At 36.6% G+C, this 23,861-nt stretch overlaps 1 protein-coding gene across 1 annotated transcript in view; it reads left to right on the top strand.

The window, feature by feature from the left end:
• The window catches only part of RRAS2 (RAS related 2), a 62,685-nt gene that overhangs the window by 35,801 nt on the left and 3,023 nt on the right, over positions 1-23,861 (top strand). Inside the window, exons 2-5 of the mRNA XM_039863656.1 lie at positions 12,316-12,403; positions 13,850-13,952; positions 14,121-14,229; positions 23,563-23,681. Of these exons, the coding sequence (XP_039719590.1) occupies positions 12,316-12,403; positions 13,850-13,952; positions 14,121-14,229; positions 23,563-23,681 (419 nt within the window). The remainder of the gene's footprint in view (positions 1-12,315; positions 12,404-13,849; positions 13,953-14,120; positions 14,230-23,562; positions 23,682-23,861) is intronic.

The raw sequence follows: 23,861 nt of genomic DNA, 5'->3' as shown, positions 1-23,861 counted from the left end.
CGTATGCGTATGTGTAAATATATCTTTGATGGTATACAGTGTTAATTTCCTTTATTTATAGTTATATTCCTATAAAATAAGCGTATTTAAAAATGTATCATTGAAATAATTTTCAAGTATAATCGATCTACATTTTCTTAAGCACAATTTAAGTAGTTTTAAGTTTCTTCTCCTTTGAGTCAATGGAAATCTTTTGCCACGGCGTCTTAAGGGAATCGTAAGCAGTGGTGAGTAGTGTGCATGCCACACTGCTTTGGTTACCTCTGTGCGGTGGGATTTGGCTACTCCTGTGAAAGGAGGCATCAGAACCCTTTTGTTTATTACACAGCAAGACTGAGAAAGGAAAGCAACAGCCATTGTAGAAGATTAGAGCATCAAACCCTAGTGGTTTTCATTTCAGTTATAATAAAATCCAAAGTCCTCACCATGGCCTTCAAGACTCTGCCTGCCTCTCTGCTGACTTTTTGAACTCATTTTCTACTCTTTTTATTCTGTTGTGGCCGTACTGGCTTCCTTGCTGTTCCTCACAGCTTGTTACCAATACTCTTGCTTCGCTGCCTTTAGCTTAATGTTCACTCCACCTGAAATGATCTTCCTCTATATAGCAGCATGGCTTACTCCCTCCGTTGGCCTTAGATTCTCTGCTCAACTGCCATATTGTCAATGAAGCCTCTGGCCGTTGTTTACAGTGTTACATGTTCCCTGCTAGCTCCTGCTGTTGTCAACCCCCTTAATTTTTCTTCAGTTCACATCACCTCTGATAAATTTATTTATTTGTCGATGGTAAGTCCTCCAGAGAACTACAAACCCCGTGAGGGATGAGAGCTGGGCTTTCATCCTCAGCTCCTGACATAACGTAGGTGCTCAGTTAGTATTTGTAGGTTGAGTGGGTTTGTGAGTGAACCTAAGGAAGATTCATTTGGAAGTTTTCAAAGTTTAGTAGAATGTGGTCGATCTCCTTTACTTCTAGTTTTGCTTCTACAGACTATTTTCTGCTCTAGAAGAGATGAGAAATGAAAACGAGGTTTAGGATATTCGTATGTAGCAGTGGATAGGAAAGGAAATGAAAAAAGAAGCAATCCAGGCTCTGGGGAGCAAAAGTGACAACTAGAGTTAGTTGGTCAGTTTACCTACTACCTGCTTATGGGGCAGCCATTCATTTCTAAGTTTGGAAAGGGTGAGAACCAAGTTTTGAATGCCCATTTTAAGCTCAGCAGTGTACTGGGTACTTTACAATGTCATTTAATTGTCTCAGTAGCCTTTTAAATGAGAATCATTATGGCCATCTCGTAGGTTGGGAAATTGAGGCTTAGGAGATTAAATAACATTCCCAAGATCACATAGTACTGCAGTGAGATAACCAGGTCCGACTGACTCTAGAATCCATGCTTTTTCTTATACTTACTTCACAATACTTGAAGGGGGATTCTCTGCATGTTAATAATTTACTTTCCACATGGTGTAAAAATTTCAGGAAATTTTCATGTATCTTATTTGTTCCTTATGACAAACATGAGAGTGCTTCAACTCTATAGGTAATAGAACTTGACGTCAGTGGTGTGATTTGCTGCAAATTCTACAGCTAGAAAGTAGTAGGAGCTAGAGCTTTTAAGCACCCTTTTCTGACTTAAAATCTGATATGCTTTCTATTATACCACAAACTTAAAACAAAGAAATTCTTGATAGCACCTACACATTATATTTGGCTACTGTAGGAGTAAATACGTTATAATTAAATTAGGGAGTTGGAATCTTTTAAGAGATCCTAAAGAGCAAATTCCTCATGTACAGCTAAAAACCAAGAAAGAGGTTGACTCATCCAGGAACGTCTAGTTGTTGTTGAACTGGGACTAGAATCTCACACTCCTGTGCTCTGCTTCTATTACTAAAGGGTTTATATTTAATCTATGTAGGTCTTTTCCCTTGGTTCTCTCTTTCATTCACATGTTTCAGCTTTCAAAATCTACGGAAGTATTTCCCTCCCACATATGTCTCCCAGCAACTTAGTTCTTTCCACAGGTAATCAAGGTTAATCGGTTTCTTATATATTTTTCCTGAGATATATTTATGCACATAAAGCAAATATATAAACCGTATAAACATTTCTTACAGATAGCTCCATATTAGGACAGGAAGTCACTTTTTTTTTAAATGGCTATATTCATATTTGAATGAATGTTTCATAATTTAACCAGTCATTTACTGAAAGACATTTAAAGTTGTTTCCAGTCTTTTAAACTAAAAACAATTCAGAAATGAATGACCTTGTAGATATCATTTTTTTTTATATGCACAGATGTATTGGTAGGATAAATTTCTAGAAGTAAAATTGTTAGAGTATATGTTTTTGTATTTTTATTAATATCGCCATATGTAGACCTGTATTCTGAATGTAGAAATAGTGTTTTCACTTTGAATGAAACTGCTTTTATCTTTTCTGTTTGGCAATAACAGTTTATAATTTTAAAAATAACTATTTTTAAGAGTAATAGGATTTATTTTTTAAACAGGTGCATGTGCTTCGATGTTAATATAGTGGGTTAAAGAAAGTGTCATGGAATCAGTATTGAAGTCAGACTTGAATTTGGATCCCAATCCCACCAACCTACTGAATTTGTGAAGTTTGGTAGTCACTTAAATGCTGAGCCTCAATGATCTCATCAGCAAAATGGGAATAGTAATACCAGCATTACAGAGTTATTGTCTAGAACTACTCTGTCATTGATTCTAAGACACATTTTTTTTCCTTCTACGTTTTAGTAGTTCTGTTACTGAGATGGTTTATAATCAAAAATATGCCCTAGTTGTTTTGTTTTGTTTTGTTTTTTCTTGGTACATAAAATAATGATGGTCTTACAATTAATGGCATCTTAGATTCAATGAAGTAAGGTGATTCCCAATACTGGCACAAGTGAACTGAGCTAGGGCATGGTACAGGCAGAGAAGTTCAGTTTGATGAGGGAAAGTGTAGGATTGGGGTGGTGGTGAATGAGTGAGTTAGAAGACTGGGTAGAGCAAGTATTGTTCTAGGCAGGCAGTGAGCACAGCAGATCCACCACATAGTGGGAGGTTAGTATAATTGGTTGATGGAGCACAGGAGCAGATGTTACCCACAAATCTGAGCATATGGAAGTTAGAATTATGGTATATTGTTGGTGAGTAATAGGACTTTGGCCAAAGGTTGAGATTTAGGAACTGAGTACTAATTTATGGTAAGAAAAATTTTAAATAATGGGACTATGGGAGGAAATATTTGCAAATCACATATCCGATAAGGGATTTGTATCCAGAATATATAAAGAACTCTTACACTCAACAATAAAAAGACAGCCTACTTTAAAAGTAGGCAAAGATTTGAACAGACTTTTCTCCAAAAAAGGTATACAAATGGCCAATAAACATGTAAAAAGACGCTCAACATTCCATCAGGGAAATGCCAATCAAAACTACAAGGAGATATTACTTTACACCCACTAGGATGGCTAGAATAAAAAAGACAGATGTTCAGTCACAAGTGTTGGCGAGGATATCAAGAAATCAGAACCCTCAAACACTGCTGATGGGAATGTAAAACGGCAGAGCCACTTTGGAAAACTGTCTGGCAGTTCCTCAAAAAGTTAAACGTAGCGTTACCATATGATCCCACAATTCCACTACAAGGTATGTAGCCAAGAAAAACGAAAACATGTTAACACAAAAGGTTGTACATGAATGTTCATGGCAGCATTGTTCATAGAAGCCAAGCTGAAAACAACCCAAATGTTCATTACCCAATGAATGGATGAATATAGTATGGTATATTCATATGATGGCATATCACAAAAAGGAATGAGAGATGAGATAGTGATACAGGCTACAACATAGATGAATGTTGAAAATATTATGCTAAGTGAAAGAAGCCAGACACAAAAGACTACATACTGTATGATTCCATTTCTTTGAAAAATCTCCAAACAGGCAAGCCTATAGAAACAGAAAGTAGATTAGTGGTTTAGTGTCCCTATCGATGGGAGGGATGGGTGAAGGGTAAATGATTGCTAGTGGGTGTGGGATTCCTTTTTGAGGTGGTGAAAATGTTCTGGAATTAGATGCTGATGGTGGTTACATAACCTTGTGAATAAAAATTATTGAATAGTAAACTTTAAAGGGTGAATTTTGTGGTATGTAAGTTATATCCCAATAATGCTCTTAAAAACAAACAACAATGAGGCCCTGGTTCTAGGAATGACCGGGATTACTTTGCATATTATTAGTGTAAGAAAAAGGTTCAGAGCAGAAGGAGCCAAATTATAAGGGCTGGAATACATGTTGATTGGGAAAGTCCTTGAGAAAAGGGAGGAGAAATGGTGATAATTGAGGTTTGGGAATAAAACAGAAACAGTTATCAGCATCGTAGTATCATGCCAAGGTCAGATGAATAGCAAAGCTAACAATGCTGAGACTCTGAATGTTGATCTTGTAATGGTTGAATTGCTTCCTTCCTGAAGTAAGTATTGACCCGGAGGTCTGTGTGGTGGGGCTGAGCCTGTAGAGAGGACCTAGGCGACCCCAGTGAGAGGAAGACCCTGAGGAAGGATACATAGGGAGGAAGGATACATAGATAGGACCTAGGTTAAGCCTGTACGTTGTGTGCCCTAGAGGTCAGGGACGTCTTTTGCATCTAATGCATGTGTTTAGGCATCTGTGGCCTACATGAGGTGGAGGTAAGGAAGGCTGACATAACTAAGGTAATAGCTATCAAGGTGGAAAGGATGGAGTGGATATGGAAATTCCCTAGGAGTGAAAGGTTCAGTCAGGGAGAGAACTCAAAGACAATAAAAACTGTGATTTGATGTGAAAAAGGGAATGTCAGGATTCACTCAAATTTCCCATGGCGATGGTGTGAAATATTTTTTAATGTCCACATATCATACACAGTTAGGCTTACATGGCCCTCTCTTTATTACTTCCGTCTGTGCCAGTCATCATTATGCTTTAAAAAATTTGTTAATTCTTATCTTTAAAATTCATTTAGGCTTCACGTGTTATGTTTGTAATAAGACTACAGTAATTGGAGGATGAGAGCAAACAAATAACTTTTCAGGTCAAACAAGGGAAATGGCTCTCCAGGCTACATGATGGAGGCCGCTGGCTTATTGTTGCTTAATGGTTTCTAAATGTTATGCCAACTCTAAAGGGTGAATGTGTAGTTATGTAGGCAGTCCCCGAGTTAAGCTTTTTTCTTACAAGTGGTTTGTATATAAGAATAGCGAATGATTATCTAGTTCCTGAGTTAAGCTCGTCTTACGTACAAACAGTTTGTGCGTATGTAGTGTCTGGCCGCTGCAGGGCCCCTTTCCTCATGGGGACAGTTTTCAAAATTGCTTCACTGGTATTATGAGCTAAACATTTTTGTGTGATCTTGTTCACCCAATAGGTTAGTTTTATAAGCTGCAGTAGGGCTGTGGAGGGGAGGGGAAAGAAGAAAGAGGAAAACCTTTCTCTTCTTTCTTTTTAAAGCCTGTGGGTTTGGAAGGGAAAAAGCCGTGAAGAGTAAGAAAGGCTCCCTTTGGGGCGCTGACATGAAATGGTGGTTAACCCTCTCAATAATTTCCCCTTCAGAGTCTGAAGCTTTTTTCTTTCATACCTGGCTGAAAATGTTACTAAGGATTTGTTTTGGTTTAGAACTTAGATTTTTAGAAGAGTAAGCATTGCTTGAAGTATAGGGGTGAGCTGTCTCATCCTGTAGCATGCTCTAATTTGGACTGATAATTTTCCACCTCATGCCTCTGGGTGAGATCAAGCTTTCTTGAGGGAATTGTTAGTTTTAATAGGAGAGTGGAAGGAACATTGGTTTTGTACCTAAAATGTTTTCAGAAGGAGGCTAAAGGTAGAGCAAGAGTGTAGTGGCGGGGAGCGGAGCAGGATGAGCAGGATGGGGTGCAGGAGGCGCCCCAGAGATGAGCTTTTGCTTCTCATAAGTGTCGCTTAGGGCTGGCTCCATATTCTGGGAAAGGAAACAAAATCCTCTTCCCATTTCTTCTTGGGCCAAATGACTCTACTTCAGAGGTTAGAACTCAGGGTTAATACTGGCTCAGGACCATATTTTTGATGGTAGCTTTTGTGGTCTGGCCTGGGACCTAAACACAGATTTTTCCTTGGGGAAATGAGCACCGTATAACTGACTTAGAAATAAACTTTTGTAATAGAACCAGTTTGTAAGTTGATTTTGTACTGTACTTCTTGTTGCATGCCATGCTCATTGATTTGCAACCAAATACTGTACATGAGGTGTACATATCATTACTGAGATTGCATAGAAGTCACATGAAGCCCTAAATTTTGTTAGAAAGACACGAAAAAGATTACTAGACTTAGTGTAGATTTTATTTTTCCGCATTAGAGTTCCGGAGGATAAATTATGGAGATCTCTGTAATTATACATTTTAGATGAAATGAAATGCTAATTTCAGTCAGGAAAAAAATAAGTACTTGAGTGAAGGAATATGAAGCATATTGGAAACATTTGATATAAAAATAAGAGAGGGTGTTACAGGGAACAAAGATTCTCTGTGACTTGACAGCTGCTGTTAAAAAGTGACACCAGGAAGAGCTGGGCTCTGGCTCACAGCTGCCAAAGTGGCTGCAGTCTTCTCTTGTGTTACCAGAGGAATTTGCACTGCTCTTCTTTTAGCAAATAGAAGCTGCTGATAGCTAACCAGGTCCTTATTGTGCTCTAGGAAATTAATTCCTAACTCCCCATTGCTATCCTCATATAACTGGGTTTTCCAACAGGCAATATTTCGAGGTTCTATCTATGCGCATGGTACCTTGCTTAACTCCAAGGACGTTCCAGAAAGTATGAGATACGCCTTGAAAACTTCACATCTATTCGGACATATATAACTGGATTTTAACTGGAACTCTAACCTATTTTAGTTTCTCTTGAAGCCCCGAAGGCTGAGAATAAAAGTAATAGTTTCCAAGTTACCCTTACATCCCAAAGGTGTGCATAGAAAGTGGCCTTATATTGGTTTTGCACATTTAGCTCATACCTTATCTCCAGGAAATAAAAGTGTGGAGGAGTTAAGGGTTCCGAGATGATGTTTTTAGAGACCTGTTAGTATGTCATGCCTCCACACAGAGCAGAGAGGAGAGGATGCTTTTCTTACATCTCCTTCATTGATTGGAGCCAGGTGATGGAGAAGCTCTAAAAGAATTATTCTGAGAACTTGGCATGTATCCCTTGTGTTTGGGGAGCATAAGGATTAGTATATGAATCTGTGGGTTGGTAGCAGAGCAGAGAGAAAGAAAGAGGGCTGTATGGTTAGCACTCTGAACTTTGAAAGTCAGTAGTGTTTGTTTCTCTGAGCTTATGAATGGAACCAGCTTAAAGCCTTCTAAAAAGGGATTCTGTGCATGGCCACCTAGAAGACGATGTGGACCAGTAAGAGGTTCTCATGGCCATGTTGTGAAAATTACCGTATGTATCATGTAATAAAATGTAATGTTATAAACTGCTGTCACATGGTAAACACTGAATAAAAGATGGCTGCTGTTCCTGTGGTCGAGGGCATCTTTCTTTCTTCTCTCTTTCTTTCTTTCTCCCTCTCCCTCTCCCTTTTTTTTTTTTTTATGGGAGAAGTGGAAAGAGTGGAGGATGAGGATGAATGCGCTTTAACCCTAGAAAAACAGAGTAAATAAAGCAAGAGCATTGGCCAAAGAGCCTGAAAACTTTGATTTTAGTGCTGGCTCTGCCAGTGATTTGCTGTTTAATACTAAGCAAGGCACTGTACTTCTGATAAAAATCTCTGTCGTCATAGAGTTTACATTCTAGTTGGGTGGGGGAAAGGATGGACAATAAAAGTGAAAAATAAAATATGAAGAAAACTGGAAAATATTCTGATGAAGAAAAAAAATTTAGGCTTCTAGGTGTGTTGGTTTTGAGTAGAATGAGGTGAAAGCTCAGAGTTAAAAAGCGTCCCTTCTTCCCTTGATTTGATCTTTTCTGTAGTACTTACATGCTACCATGTAATTTTTATATGAAAATTGTCAAACCTATGCAAAAGTAGAGAGAATAGCATAACATACACTTGTATATACACATTACCCAGATTCAGCAGTTACCAAGGTTTTTCCATGCGGTTCCATCTGTTTCCTTCCCCAGCTCTCTCCGTTTCCCTTCCCTTGTCTGCACACCCGTGTTTTTAGAGGACTCCTGAGACTCTCCTGAGAATTGTGCTGTGCTCTCAAATGCTCCGTTTACATTTGTTTATAACTCTTCAGTGGCAGATCTCACCTCCTGTTCTTTTTATATGCAAGGAGGTTGGGTTTAACCAGTGTGTTGGATTTATTGAGTTTACCCTAATCTCTAATAAATTAATCACCTGTCTCGGTACATAGACCAGGCACCGCTCTGTGGCAGTGCCTGGGAACTACACTTTCACCAGTAGCTTGGTGGCAGGAGAAAGTGAACTGTCAGTCACTCTTGCTCACTGAATGTAGAATTTCATCAGCTCATTCTCATTCCTCTCCTTTCCCCTTTTCTTCCTTACGACAGCTTCTTCGAATGGGAAGGTAGTGAGTTGGCAATTCTCTTTGGCCAAGCAGAGCTCCCGTTGTGTGATCTAGTGGCGTATAAATCAGGAGTAATATTCCTGTTATCACAGCATACCACTCTTGGGTTATTAAGAGCTTTCCACAGCCTTACCCAGACCAGATTTTATCAGGGGAAATAGATCTCCCTGTCTGAATGGGATAGCTTCCCCTAATCTGAAACTTTTCTCTATAACTCCTAACAACCTTAAAGAGATTTAGGTCCATTTGCCCTTCTTACTACCTGGAAGGCATCCTGCCTTTTGAAAGGAGATATTCCCTTTCTTTCTGGCTAGGATCCTTCTCCATTCATTTTTTTCTGTGATTCCAAGAAAGCACATTATTCCCCTCCCTCCCTTCCCCCTTAATTATGTTTTCTTGAACTCTTCAGTCCATTCTTCTTTCCTGCCCTTTGCTGAACCTCTTATATCTTCCACATTGCAATGCTGTGCTTGTTTATTTTTTACTTTTTATTTTTCTTGCCTTCTGCTACAGGATGTCGTTTCCGGACTGTGGTTGGTAACTTTTTCCAACTTAAGGAAAGAGTCTGTTTTCTGGCAAATTGCTGGGGCTCCACGTTTATAAGTGAATGTACACATAGTTCCTGAGCATGACTGGAGAGTTAACCCCTTACATTTTGTTACCTTCTGAACAAGTTTAGTATTGGCATTTCACGCTGTTTCTGTTCTTTGACCAATCCATTTAACACTCCTGTTCCCTTGTCTCTAATGACAGTGTAGTTACTGGATGTGGTGCAAAGAGCAGTGGGCTCTGTGACCTTGTCCCTGTGATGTTGCATAAATAATCGTCAACCAAATGAATGAAACCAAGAGAGCAAGAACAATTGGTGAAGGATTTCAAGAAGTGAAAAATTGCATGATGAACAGCACAGATCAAACTAGAAGGCTTTGCATACTTTGAATCCTAGAAACAACAAGGGAACCATTTAATGAAACTATTAATTTATGTAACTTATAGAGGTGTAATTAGTATTGTACAAAAAATTGCACACACCTTAAATGTACAGCTTGATTAATTTTTACATATGTATATACCTATACAATTATAGCTTAGATCCAGAAAATATTCCCAAAACCCCAGATAGGGAGCTTTTATCTTGGTTCACAACATTTTGGATACCAAGTTCCATGGTTGGTCTGTGGTATAAGGAGGATTGGAATGATTACAGCTGTTCCTGGGATTAGCAAGTCTTTATACTTGAATAGAAACACTAGTTCATACCACCTAACCATGTGACAAAAATAATACAATTATTAAAGTTAAGGTTTATTAATCATGAGCACTGTGGTACTTTATATGCATTACTTCATTTTATCTGCTCCACCAGATTTTGTTACTGTCCTATTTTACAGATGCTAAAGTAATTTGTCTCAGGTTCCACAGCTAGGAAGTAGCAGTTGGAATTCAGTCCAGGATTGTCCGTCACCAGAGCTTGATCTCTTGTTAGTGGTCTGCTGCCTCAAATATTTGGTATCCAGCTTTAAGTAACAGAAATGTCATATCTTTGTGTTACCTGCACATGATGAATGCTCTTTTTAGGCATTTTCTGACCTGTAGCTTATTAGAATTATGTGAGGAAAAGGAGTCTTTGATTCTGTGACAGTCAGGCCTGGAATGATGCCCTTTAGGATGGATCTTTATGAGGGAAGAAGATGCTTTCAATGAGGATGACTCTTTAAAATTTACATATAGCAAGAAGATGATGGGTTCTACAGACAAATTTGGAAAACAGAACACAACGAAGATGAAATGTGGACCTAAATATCCAGAAATTCCAGCAATTAATTTGTCTTGCCAGTGTTAGCAAAGTAGCAAAATTCTTACATTAAGAGTGTGTTTCAAGAGCTAAGACATCCAGAGAAATATGAAACTTTCATAGCCACTAAAAGGAAAAACAATTTATAATTGCCCTCACAGTTGCTTAAACCGTCTTTTATAAATGTCTTAATTTGGTCTCAATGCAAAAAAATCCTCCGTTACATTGAAAGAATTCTAGCTATTTTGTATGACCTGGACATTTGAAAAAATATTATTTAATATTTGTTCATTACGTTTTCAGACAAAGTGGGACCTCCCAGTGGGGTACATTTTAACACATTTAGGAATAAACAGGGAATATTCAATGAAATTCAAGTTTTATAAGATGAAGGCATGGCAAGAGGTATCTGATTGCTGTGGAGAAACAAATTTCAGGAAACTAATCTTAAAAAGATATAAACAGCATGCTTTATCTAACTTGGTAAAAGACTGCAGTTTAAAGTTGTTCAGTGGGTACAAAGAATATTGTTGCCGATTGTATTTACCTCTTGAAGATGAGTGGGTGCCAAAAAGTGAGTTCAGGGTTTTTTTTGATATCTGTTTATTTTTAAATGGAGATGGGAGTGGTGATGGAAATGGCTTTCTACTCGAAGCTGCTCTTGTTGGTAAATGTTTCTTTTTTAGACTTTGTTTAATAAATCAGGCATTTAAATGAAAACATCAAAAGAGAAATAGGATTATAGATACTGAATTATATGATTAAAGTTAATCCTAAAATATAAATGAGGAAGATGTCCTTCAAAAATGAAATAAATAGTAAGGCATGGTGGCAGGCAGATCAGTATTCTCTTTTTTTCTCACATGGCCCTCCCCAAATCAGAGATTTCTTTACTGTCCTATTCTGAATGCCTGCTTCTGAGTGGCTTTCTGGTGTTTGCATAGGTCACCATTCTGGGAGTTGTCATTTAAGAATACTGCGTCCCAGGAGCCAGGCAGGTTCAGCTTCCAGGAATCTTTGTCTAAAGAATGGCCAAACGTCTTTGGCATTGGTTCTTAGCTTTAAGCTGGCTTCCTCCAAGTCATTCCCTCAGTGGGAGTCAGTGGGAAAACCTTGGAGAAAGTCAGGCAAGAGGGAGAGCAAAGGAGATTCTCAGAACAAAGGAAGGATGATGTCAGTATCCTAGTTAGTGCTCTTCTGCAAAAAGGGGGAAATAAGTAATCTTAGATTCTTGTTGCTGTTTCTAAACCTTTTTTAAAATGTGAATTGTAATACACAGACATTTAAGTGGTTGGTTAAGATTCTTCCCTTCTTACTCTGCTACCTGCACTGTCTTTCCTTCTGGTGATAATTTCAGAAGATAACAGTTGAGAGGCTGTGCTAAGAGAAGAAGAGGGAAATAGGAATTAAGATAAAAAACCCACGAAAATATCAGTGAAGGAGTAAGTTTGAGATCCCTGCAAATGAGAAAATCCTGAAGTCAAGTTCCTTATGATAATATCCAAGGCAACTGAAAGGGGGACTAAGACAAGGTGTGAGAAAAGGGGAGAAAAGAAGAAGGGACTGGACCCTTCCAGGCCTTTTTCTTGACTCCATTAGTTTCAAACTACTTTGTTCTTAAGACTGATGCTAATAGACTTGAATTAGAATTTACCGTGTTTTTCTTGAGATCTAGATTTTTAGGTAATATGTAAGTTAATTATGAAAACTAAAACAGCTGCAGTTGACCTTTCACAGTCTTGGATGTTTTGGATATGAAAATTCAGAGATATTTAGTTCTTTTTCTCCACTTGGAAGTTGTTCTGAATAGACTTCATTTAATGAGGAATTGATATAGTAGGAGAAACCTTAAGATAATGAAAATATTTTGATTAATTCTGGATACGTGGGATTTGATAAAGGTACATTGCTACTTGAATACGCAAGTTAATATAAATTTTAAAATGAGGTAATTTTTCTTACAGTCCTATTTCGTGACGGATTACGACCCAACCATCGAGGATTCCTACACAAAGCAGTGTGTGATAGATGACAGAGCAGCCCGGCTAGACAGTAAGCAATCTATCCTTTATTTGATGATTTACATATCATGTTTTCAAAAACTAAGCTCTGGTGTTTTTCTAGGTTAAATATAATTAGACGATCTTAAATATAAGCCCACCTCTTTCATTAGTTTTGACTGATAAATCTGCATATTTGCAATTTAACTATTCCTCAGTAAATATAATGTAAAACAGTAATTGGATTGTTCTTGTGAAACTAGTCATGTCATTGTAACTTGTTAAAGTTGTATTTATTGTGACATTTGGGAAAAAATGTGAGGTTTCAGTGTCTACTGTTAAATCAAAAATTTGAACTTCCACCACTGGAAGTCTTTTTAAAAGAGTTTATTAGATCATTGCTAGGAAAAAAAGAAGATGGCCAGGTATGAAAAGCTAATATCCATTGTCCTGGATGGAGTTCTGCAAGCATTTGTATACATCAGGTTGTATGTGTGTTGGGGGGCGGTGGGGCGATGTAAGCCATTCTTGAAAGGATTTTCATTAGCTCTAGACAAAAGGGATGGGAGAAGGGGAAGAAGTGCTAGTTCTGGGATAGGCCCTGCAGAGCCCGCAAGGAGGAAGTGTCAGCTCCTGTGGATTAGCTGGGGACAGCAGATTGGAAGAGTCATGTGTTGATGAGAAGGGGTTGAAGTGGAGGGGTGAGGTATCCAGTGGCATGGCTATTCTCTTTTGGATAATCGCAGAAATAGCCACCTGGAAATTAATCTTAAATTTCAACAGACATACAGGAATGTGAGCAGTCTTTTGTCAGAGCTGGTCCACAGCTATTAACAACAGGCTTACTGTTCTGTCTCTGCCTCTCATGGCCTCTGTAATTTTAATTTAGAACATAGAAGGATTTTTTTCTTGTCTAACTACACTTTGGTGAAGCTCAAAATGAGTGAAGCAAATAAAGAAGAGCTTCACTATCTTTTAACTTGCTTAGGATTTGTAACACAGAGGCTTTAGCAAATAATGTTTTGTGCGCGGCAAACATTTCACCTCTCCATAAAAGAAAGCCTTGTTTTTTAACTTGTACACTTGTTTCATTCACAGGAGTCAAGAAATACCTTAGCACCTGCACTTTAAGTATGGTATTTGGGGGGTAGACCACAATTTCTTTTTTTGAATTTATATTTTTATTTCTTTCCATGGAGGAGATAAAACATCCAAATGACTTTAGAAGTTATCTGACTCCATCTGCCTAGATGTATTAGATATTTTTAACCTTGTAATTGGTATGCTAATGTATTCTAACTATAAAATCAACCTGCGCTGATGAAGATAACTCTGAAACTGTCTGCCATTAGAATATATTTGTTTCTAGTACAGAGAATAAAGTACTAAGAGGGCAATGCCATTTCTTTATTACTAAGAATTTTGGGCCTGACCTTGAGGGGAAGCCATTTATGAAATACAAACACGAATGCAATTACATATATTATTTTTTCTTTAGTTCTGGATACAGCAGGACAAGAAGAGTTTGGAGCTATGAGAGAACAGTATATGAGAACTGGCGAGGGTTTCCTGTTGGTCTTTTCAGTCACAGACAGAGGCAGGTTTGTACCAGTATTAAATGTAGATCTGCTCTTCATGTCTATGTCACTAGTTTATTGAATTTGTATTTTCTTGTTTTTATAGAAAAAGAAAAAGCAATAGAGTTCTAAATGGGGCATGGGATGTGCTGGTACTTAGCCAAACTGATAAATTTGTTTTTGTGTTTTTAGTTTTGAAGAAATCTATAAGTTTCAAAGACAGATTCTCAGAGTAAAGGATCGTGATGAATTTCCAATGATTTTAATTGGTAATAAAGCAGATCTGGATCATCAAAGACAGGTGAGAAGGAATTTTGCATTTGTGAAACCAGTTATTTATAATTATATAACTGAATGGATGTATTTAATGAAACAAAGTGCCATGATCAAAAAAGCTGCTGAGTTTGACACACTAGGTTTTATAGAAATCACACTAGATAAGACATGAAAAGGAAGTAGATGTGAGGAAATTAAATTTTCACATATTTTTGCACAGAACTTCAGTGGATTCTATAAGCCTGCAAGTATTTGTACCAGTTCCATTCACATGTTATAATTTCTTGGGCAACATCCAAAACTCTAGTTAGATAATCTTAAAGTTACCCCTAAAGGCCTAATTTATTCAGTGTTAATGCTAAATTACCTTCATTTAGAGATAGCTTCAATTTAAATTACAGTATTTGAATTTTTCCTAAGTCCTATTAATGACTGAATTTTTTGTTAATTCTTCACATTGGCTGGCTTTAACACCAGTAACCTGTAAGAAAATAGCATTTTTAGTATTTAGTTGCAGACTGGTTTATACTCACTTGTTTCTTTACCCACTTATTTCACATTAAATTAAAAAATTGGAGGATATATATTGTTCACTCACCTTTTTGTGGGTGAGAGGAACAAGATCAGATGTAAATTAATACAGGCTCTACATTATTTGGGGGTTCTTTTTGTGTCTTTATCTCCTTTAGGCCTTTAGCCTCTACCCCACATCTGGAATGTAATTGTTTAAATTGTTTTCTAACCTTTGCTGGTATTTAAGTCTTTTTTTTTTTTTTTTATGTGTATATATAACTTCTGTTAACAGATTCTTAAGATTTTGTTTGAAAAATACAAACATCAGGAAAAATTGCTTGATAAACAGCATTGAGGACAGATTCCTTTTTGTAGTTAACTATTTAAAACACAACCTTCGATTCGTGTGTTGTATTTGTAAAATTTTGTTGAAGGTATACCAGGTTTAAAACATAGACTTAAGAGAATGATATTACTGTTCTAATGCTAAGATTTAGAAATGTTTACTGACGATACTTGATATAGAATAAATATTACCGCTAGGTCTTTCAAATCTGAATAATGAAAAGTTAAGGTGAAAAAATTTATCTTTATTTCAGACTAGTGTAAACTGTTAGAAATAATTTAGAATATGGCATTGTTCATATCTTAAACCTGGAGTAGGCAGTCCATCTATTTTTAAATTTTATTTTTTATTTCCTTGGGCCATTTTCTTCAGGATTTCTGAACCTACTTATATTTATTAAACGTTGCTCAGTAGATCCTGTCTACTGCTCTTCTCCGTCTTTTCTACTACCAGAAAGACTTAACATACTTTTGGATCTGGGAAGTAATGGCAAAGTAGCTGTGCGGAGAACAAGGGGTTCTTCTCCCTGTCTCACCGTAACTTCCACCCCACGCCCAGATGCATCTGCCCTGACTGTCGATATAGATTTTCTCAAAATTTTCATCGTGGTAGCTCAAGTAAAGGAATAGGTCGGAGGGCTGGGGTGATGCGGAGGTCTCCTATAGGGTAGGTGGTGACAGATTAGGGATAGGAGGGAAGCATGTGCCACCAGAATGAAGCAGGCCTTGCCATGATTGGTTGGGGCAAAGGGGCTGTATGAGTTATTTTTAATTTGTCTGTACATTGAAGATTTCCAGTTTTTGGCACGTGGTTTCCATACTGTGGCACTTTGGTCTTGTTTTATACCATAGGTTTACAAAATTTTTCATTTAAAGTCATGACCACCGCCATCATGTGAGCCTTTAGTGCCAACTGAAAATCCTGTTACATTTCCCTAGTCCATTCATTTCCTACTTGTTTGGATGGTTATTTACTTTCACATTCTTAAACTTACAACTCTTTCTTACCCTTCCTTACTCTGAGTTTGTGATGAGTGACATTTTTCTACTTCACTGAGATATTTCTACATGTTTCCACCTTTATGTGTACTAACCGTCAAGTCTTCCTCTCTCCACTTACATGGACAAAGCGCTCACCTCTCTGTGACGAACCCCTCCAGTAGCACTGGGTCCTGTTCCTTCTCACCAGCTCATGGGCATCACCCCAGCAATTGTTCCATTCTAGTTGTTCCATTTCTCTCCTCCGTGATCATTCCCATCGGCAGACAACATGCTACACTGGCTGTCATCCTTAAAACAAAAAGTAACTATAGCAAAAATTTGTTCTTAATCTCACATTCCTCTCTCAGTGTCTTTTTGCTGCTCCTCCTCAATAGCAAAATGCCTTAAGAGCATTATCTCCACTTGCTTTCTCCACTTTCTTTCCTGCCATTCTTGCTAGCCCTGACTTCAGGCATGCAGTGCCTCAGTCAAGGTCACCACTTACATAGATATTCGTGACATTTGACACATTTGCTCACATTCTCCTTTTTGAAGCACTCCTCTCCTGCTGTGCCCTTTGTTGGCTCCTCCTCATCTCCTTATCGCTCCTGGATGTCTTAGGGTTTGGAGCTGTACGAAGGCAAATATGCCTTGAGGGCCAGACTCAGTACATTTGAAATTGAGATGCTATAGTACAGGTTTTTACCTTTTTAAAGTCTTTTCAGAATTAAAGGTGATGTTCTATCATGTCTTGGCACCCTTAATTGCTCTACCAGCTGAGCCTAGACAGGCCCCAGGGACCCCCATAAAAACTTCTTTCCACTGTAGAAATGCTTACTTTTTGGTCATCTCTAGGTCTTTAGTAACCAGTCAGGCTTGCTCATAGTTGTTATTCTAGCTTGTTCTTTTCTGTCTTCGTCTTTGGACTGTGATCCTTTGGACTTTCTCTGGCTACTAGCCTTTTTACTCTTAAATAGCAATTACACTTTTAATAATCATACTAACCCCTACTCCTTCTATCTGTTGGTACCTGGACCACAATGTGCCCCTGCAGCCTCCCAGGAAAAAGAACTCTTCCCCCTTAAACATTAGAGTACAGGTCTTCTAGCCTTATCTGTTTGTGCTTTGCTGGCATCTAAACGGTTTGTGAACCGTTGACTGGAAGCAAGTGTGTTTAGGGCTTCTCAGTTCCACTGATTGTTTTTGTTCATGCTTTATCCTTAGCACTAGAACAAAGATATGCACTCAATAAATATTTGCTAAATGAATGAATCAAGGCATCAGTGCATCAACATGTGATATTAATATGATGATTCTTTCTACATAATAAGTATTTTTGAAAAACAAGTTTTGGTTCTGTAAACTTAGGTTATTCATTTACTGGACATATCCCTCCATGAGTATTACAAATGTTGTGGTCTGTTCCAATCAAAACCAGTTTGATTAATAACATTGCTCTTATCATTTCTACTCTTGTTTTTCTCTATTTGGAAATATATAAGAATAGATAAGCTCATATTGTTGTAGATTTCTGCTAATATTCATCTGCGCCTTTGAAATCCCACTGAGAGTTCCCAAATGTAGATCAGTGAATTTGTTGCGTGAGATTCACCTTGGTTGTTTAAAACACAACATTTCTAGGTAGGGTTCTGACTTCCTAAATCAGAATACACAGGGAATAAGGCTGAGTATTTGCTTCTTTATAAAATTCTCTGTGTTTGGGAGCCTCTTGGAAATCCTCGTTTCTGAGCTTTCAATATTCTGTTGATTTCTGGCTCCACAATGCTGTGGATTCGTTCCATGTGGTGTTCTTTTTGTTCACTTTTGTTTGCTTTGGTGGTAGCAATGCTATTCTGCTTCTTAGTTAGAATTAGGCCACACTAGTGAGCTCGACAGCAACTCTATATATGGTTAGAGAGTTCTTGACCAGAAATGGAGTTGTACAAACTTTTCTTGATTCTTCGAAGACAGTGATGTGAGACCATGCTTTAAAAATAAATAAGTGAAGCACATAAACAGTCTTAGCAGTAGGATTGTTTTATCATCTAGACCATTAATTTGTTAATTTTCTAACTATGTATAAAGATAGGTCATTTGCTATTCCCCTCTGGCTGGATTACGTTGTACAGGAGGGATAGATCAAGCTACCTTTTTGACGAATAATTGAGCAGAAAGACAAATAGCAAAAATTTTAAGGACATACGTTTTTTCCCCCAGTCAAATTTATATGAATAAAATGAATTGTTGAGATCGACCTGTCTCAAATATTTATTTTTAATGTTTTTCCTATATCATCTTTTACTTCAAGATGTACTTGTTTGATTGGTCATACACATTACTATATGTTTATTTAGTTAACTACTATGCACTCTTCTAGACTCTGGATATACAAAGACAAATATGCCTTATTCCCTTGCTACAAAGGACATAAACGAGAAAACAAAACCAAAAATTGTGGTGTAGCATAGTGAGCTAAGGCTTTTGTCACTGGTCACAGTAGAGTGTGACGGGGACTCTGGGGTGCTGTTCTAAAACAGCATCAGTACTGTGGGGACATTTCCAATTGCTTGAGTCCTGAAGTATTAGTAAGAAACAAGAGTATAGAGTTGGCAGAGAAGGGGTAACATACCAGGAAGAAGGAACAGAATTTGTGACAACATGATATTTCTATACTAAGGAATTTACCATGTCAGGTTTTTTAAAAATAGAAATTGTCCTTTCTAAATTGTTATCTTCGAGAAGCTTTCTTTTCTTACTTGGCTTCCTTACTTACTGTTAATTGCTTGCTTGATTTGACTGAGTTATATTTCAAAACCATATAGGCCTTATGGTACATACGCTGTTTTAAAGAGAGGAAGAGTAATTTAAAACTTACATAAACTTGAATATACCAGTGCTATATAGAACCTACCTCCCACCCTTTGAAACACAACAGGGTATAAACTGCTATGTAAGATGTATATGCATTAATGTAATAACTTCATGGTATTAATGAGGTTGCTGAATTTTGAGAATGGGAAATTAAATTAGGAGAACAAACTACCTGGAAAGATTAGAGGAAAAAATACCTTGAGCTCAAATAGAGTCAGAAATAATTCATATTCTGACCAGCCAGAGTGGGAAACCTCATAATCCTTGAGGTACTGGGCAGTGCGCTCAGAAGGGTTTTATTTCAATAGCGGGACAAGGTTAGCCCTAGACCAAATGCTGTTCTGGTACTGTATAACAAAAAGGATCAAACTTTCCAAATAACTTCATCTCAAAAGAAAGCTCAAAATATTTGTAGGACTACAAACTATCCCAAACCCAGTGGTAAAAAATCCAGTATGCAAGCATCCACTCAAAAATTACTAGACACGTAAAGAAGCAGAAAACTATGACATAATAAGGAGAAAAAAACAGGAAATAGAAATAGACCCAGAAATGACACAGATGATAGAATTAGTGAACAGAGACATTAAAACAGTTATAACTATATTCCATATGTTCAGGAAGCTAGAGAAAAGACTGAATATATTAAGTAGAGACATGGAAGATGTAAAAAGATCAAAATAAGACTTTTGGAAATTAAATCTACAATGTCTGAGATTAACAGAAATAATGGCTGAAAATTTTCTGATTTGGTGAAAACTATAAATGCGTACATCCAGGAAGCTCAACAAACTCTGAGCATAGGAAATATGAAGAAATTACAACAAGGTACATTATAAAGAAGTTGTTTAAAACCAGCAATAAAGAGAGAATCTGAAAAATACCCAGAGGAACAAAAATAAAGATGACGATAGTCATCATTTTTTTCTCACAAATTATGCAAGTCAGAAGATAATGGCACAACATTTTTTGAGTACTGAAAGGAAAAACTATCACCTAGAATTCAATACCCACTAAAAATGTATTTCAAAAGTGAAGGTAAAATAAAGACTTTTCCCAGGTATGTAAAAGGTAAAAGAATTCATCACCAGCCAACCTATGCATTACAAGAAAGGTGAAAAGAAAGAAAGTGATATCAAATGGAAATCTGGATCTATATAAAGAAATGAAGAGCACTGGAAATGAAAATGATGTGGGCAACTATGGATTACTTTTACTGTTATTTAAATATCTTTAAGACACAATTGGATGTTTAAAGCAAAAATAATAACAATGTATTGTGAAGTAAAAGATAATAAAAATAAAAGGGCGTGAGGAAGAAACATTCTTGTAATAAGGTTCTTAAACTATACATGAATTGGTATAATAGCATTTGAATTAGACTGATGAGTGAAAAATGTATATTATAAACTCTAAAGCAATCATTAAAATAACATAATAGATGCATAGTACATTAGCCAACCAAGGAGATAAAATAGAATCATAAAAAAACAGTACATTAACCCAAAAGAAGGCAGAAAAAGGATAAATAGGACAAAGAACAAATAGGATGGATAGAAAACAATTTCAGGTTGATTCAGCTGTATCAGTAGTCACATTAAATGTAAATAGTGTGAGCACCTCACTTAAAAGGCAGACATTGTCAGATTGGATAAAAAATACAAGACTTTACCAGAAATCTACTTTAAATATAAAGACACAAATAGATTAAATTAAATGGGTGGCTTCAGATACATCATTCTAACACTAATGGCACTAATGAAAAAAAAGTTGGAGTGGCTTTGTAAATATCAGACAAAGTAGATTTCAGAGCAAAGAGTATTATCAGGAAGAAAAAGGATTATTTCATGATGATAGATTAATTTATCAAGAGAACATAACAATTCTAAACATTCATGTACCTAATAACAGCTTCAAAATTCTTGAAGCAAAAATTGAAAGAACTACGAAGAGAAATGAACTTATTTACATTTAACAGTAAAAAATTCAGCACCCCTTTCTCAATAATTGACCAAGCAAGCAGAAAGAAAATTAGTAGTACTATAGATGGCTTGAACATTATCAGACAACTTATCCTAATTGACATCTAGTGAACATTCCGCCCAACAACAGCAGAACACACATTTTTTTTGAAATGAAAGTGAGTCATAAAACAAGTCTCAATAAATGTAAAGGGATTCTAGTCAGACAGTGTTATATTCTTTGACCACAGTGGAATTAAATTGGAAATCAATAACAGAAAGATATCTAGGAAATCTTCCCATATGGGGAAACTGCATACTTCTGATTAACCCTTGATAAAATAAAAATCAAAAGGAGAATTACAAAATATTATGAACTGAATGAAAATGAAAATATAACATACCAAAATCTGTGGGATGCTGCTAAAGAAGTATATAGAGAATTTATAGGACTAAACATTTGTATTAGGAAAGAGGGGTCTCAGTGCAATTACTTTTTAGTTTCTACCTTTAAAAAACTAGAAGAAAAAAGAAAAAGCAAATTAAAATCATACTCATCAGAAGAAGGGAAACGATAAAGCTAAGAACAGAAACCAATGAAATAAAAAAATAGAAAACCATAGGGGAAAAAAACCTGGTTTTTAGAAGATCAAAGTGACAAATATGGCTAGAATGACCAGATAAAAAAGAAGACACATATTACCAACATCAGTAATGGGAAAGTTACCATCACTTTAGGTCTTATACATATTTAAAAGATAATGAAGAAATACTTTAAACAGTTTTATACCGATAAACTCAGCAAGTTAGATGAAATAGACAAATATTCCTTGAAAGGCACAAACTACCAAAGTTCATTCAAGAAAAAACAGATAACTCGAATAGTACTGTACCTATAAAATAAATTTAATTTGTTGTAAAAACCTTCTCAAAGAAAACTACCAACCCAGTCGAAGTCACCAGTGAATTATATCAAACCAATTTTGGTGAAACTGTTCCTGAAAATTGAAGAGAGAAAAATTCTTTGCAACTTATATGAAACCAGCATTACTCTGATACCAAAACCAGACAAAGATGTAAGAAAAGAAAACTATGGTCCAAAACTCTCATGAGATGTAAAAATTCTTAATAAATTTTTAGTAACTAGAATTCACAAGAAACGAAAAGGACAGTGCATCATCCTTCAAAGTGAGATTTATTCCAGGAATGCAGTGTTGACTTAACATACAAAAATGAATCGACATAAATCACCATATTAACAGACTAAAAAGGATAAACCATATGACCTCAATAGGTTAAAAAAAAAACCATTTGGCAAAAACCAACATTCATTCCTGATAAAAAACTCTTTACAGATGGAATAGTGGGGAACTTTGTTAACCTAAGGACAAAGGGCATCTACAATAAAACCCTACAACTAATCATACTTAATGGTGAAAGACTAAATGCTTTGTCCCTAAGATCAGAAACAAGTCAAAAGTACCCCTCTCACCACTGACGTCATTGTACTGGCAGTTCTAGGCAGTGAGGTAAGGCCAGAAAAGAAAGAAAAAGCACCCACGTCAGAAAGGAAGCAATAAAACTGTCTTTATTAGCAAATGGCATGACTGTTTATGTAGAAAAGTCTATGGCATTTACAGAAGAACACCTAGGTAAATGAATTTAGCATGTTTCATGGTATAACATAAATATACAAAAATTATGATCTTATTTTCGTAGAGAAAAATGTATATCATTGAAAAAGCAGAATGTGGTTCTCCATGGGTGATAGGTTCCTAAACTTTTTCTTTTTTTCCCATCTGTATTTTCTTAACTTTTCTGCAAGTGTTTACTTTTGTGGTAAAGACAGCAATAACAGTCATTTTTCAGAAATTAAAATTTTAAGTCCCATTATATAAATGTAAATGTAATGTGGTTTAATCTTAGGTAACTATCACTATTTCAGCCTTTACATTTAAAATACATAGGGTATTTACTTATATTCAATTAACGTTTTCCTATTTTTAGTTAATGTTTTTTATTCTGGCTTATCATTTTATCCATCATCAGCTCTGCTACCCTTTCTTGCCTACCTTCCTTCACCTCTTAAATGTAAGGAAGGCATTGTGAGGGCTTGTGATCCTATTATTCATTGTTCATTTTCCCCACGTAATTGTTGAGCATCTCCTCTGGGAAATGCAGAGTTGAAGATCTTAAGCCTTTTGAAGCTTGCCCTCCTCTCCATCTTCACCTCTTGTCATTTTCTCTCTTGGCTTGGTATGTTCCAGACATTCTAGTCGTCTTTCAGCTCCTGGAACTTGGAAAGCTGTTCCCCACCATGGCACTCAAGCATGCTGTTTCCTCACCTCATCCCCACCTAACTCCATGTTCTATATTTAGTTCTCAGCTTGAATACCAGCTTTCCCTGACTTGCCCAACAGGGTTATAGATTCTCAGGGCACCTTGTACTTTTCCTTTCCAGAATTTATCACTGTTGTACTTAACACTTTTTGAGTAACCATGAAACTGAAATCTTGTTTCTGTGTTCTTCTGAGTTGCTCTGTGGAGCTGGTCTTCAGTATGTGTTGTTTATCCGTGACAAATCAGTTTGGCCTCTGGTCGGATTTAACAGTGTCATCTGTGGCTGAAGGTTCGATAGAGGTCTCATTATTAATACTGTACCTCAAACTCAATTCTTGGAATTTCAGGTAACACAAGAAGAAGGACAGCAGTTAGCACGACAACTGAAAGTAATATACATGGAGGCATCAGCAAAGATTAGGATGAATGTAGATCAAGCTTTCCATGAACTTGTCCGGGTTATAAGGTAAGCAAAACATTCTAGAAGTTCGTTTTAGTTTATTGAACTTGACAGGTAATCACACCATGCTTTTTAAAACCATTAACTGAGAAAAAAAAAATTAAATGTTTTTGGTAAGGAAGAGGATCTTGTATGTAGGAGTGATTAGGGATTAATGCACATAGTGTGTTAAAGTTTCTAATTACA

Source organism: Pteropus medius, unplaced genomic scaffold, assembly GCF_902729225.1.
Source record: "Pteropus medius unplaced genomic scaffold, Ma_sr-lr_union100, whole genome shotgun sequence".
Classification (NCBI taxonomy): Eukaryota; Metazoa; Chordata; class Mammalia; order Chiroptera; family Pteropodidae; genus Pteropus; species Pteropus medius.
Note: the sequence above shows the minus strand (reverse complement) of the source record. Positions and strands in the feature narration are given on the sequence as shown.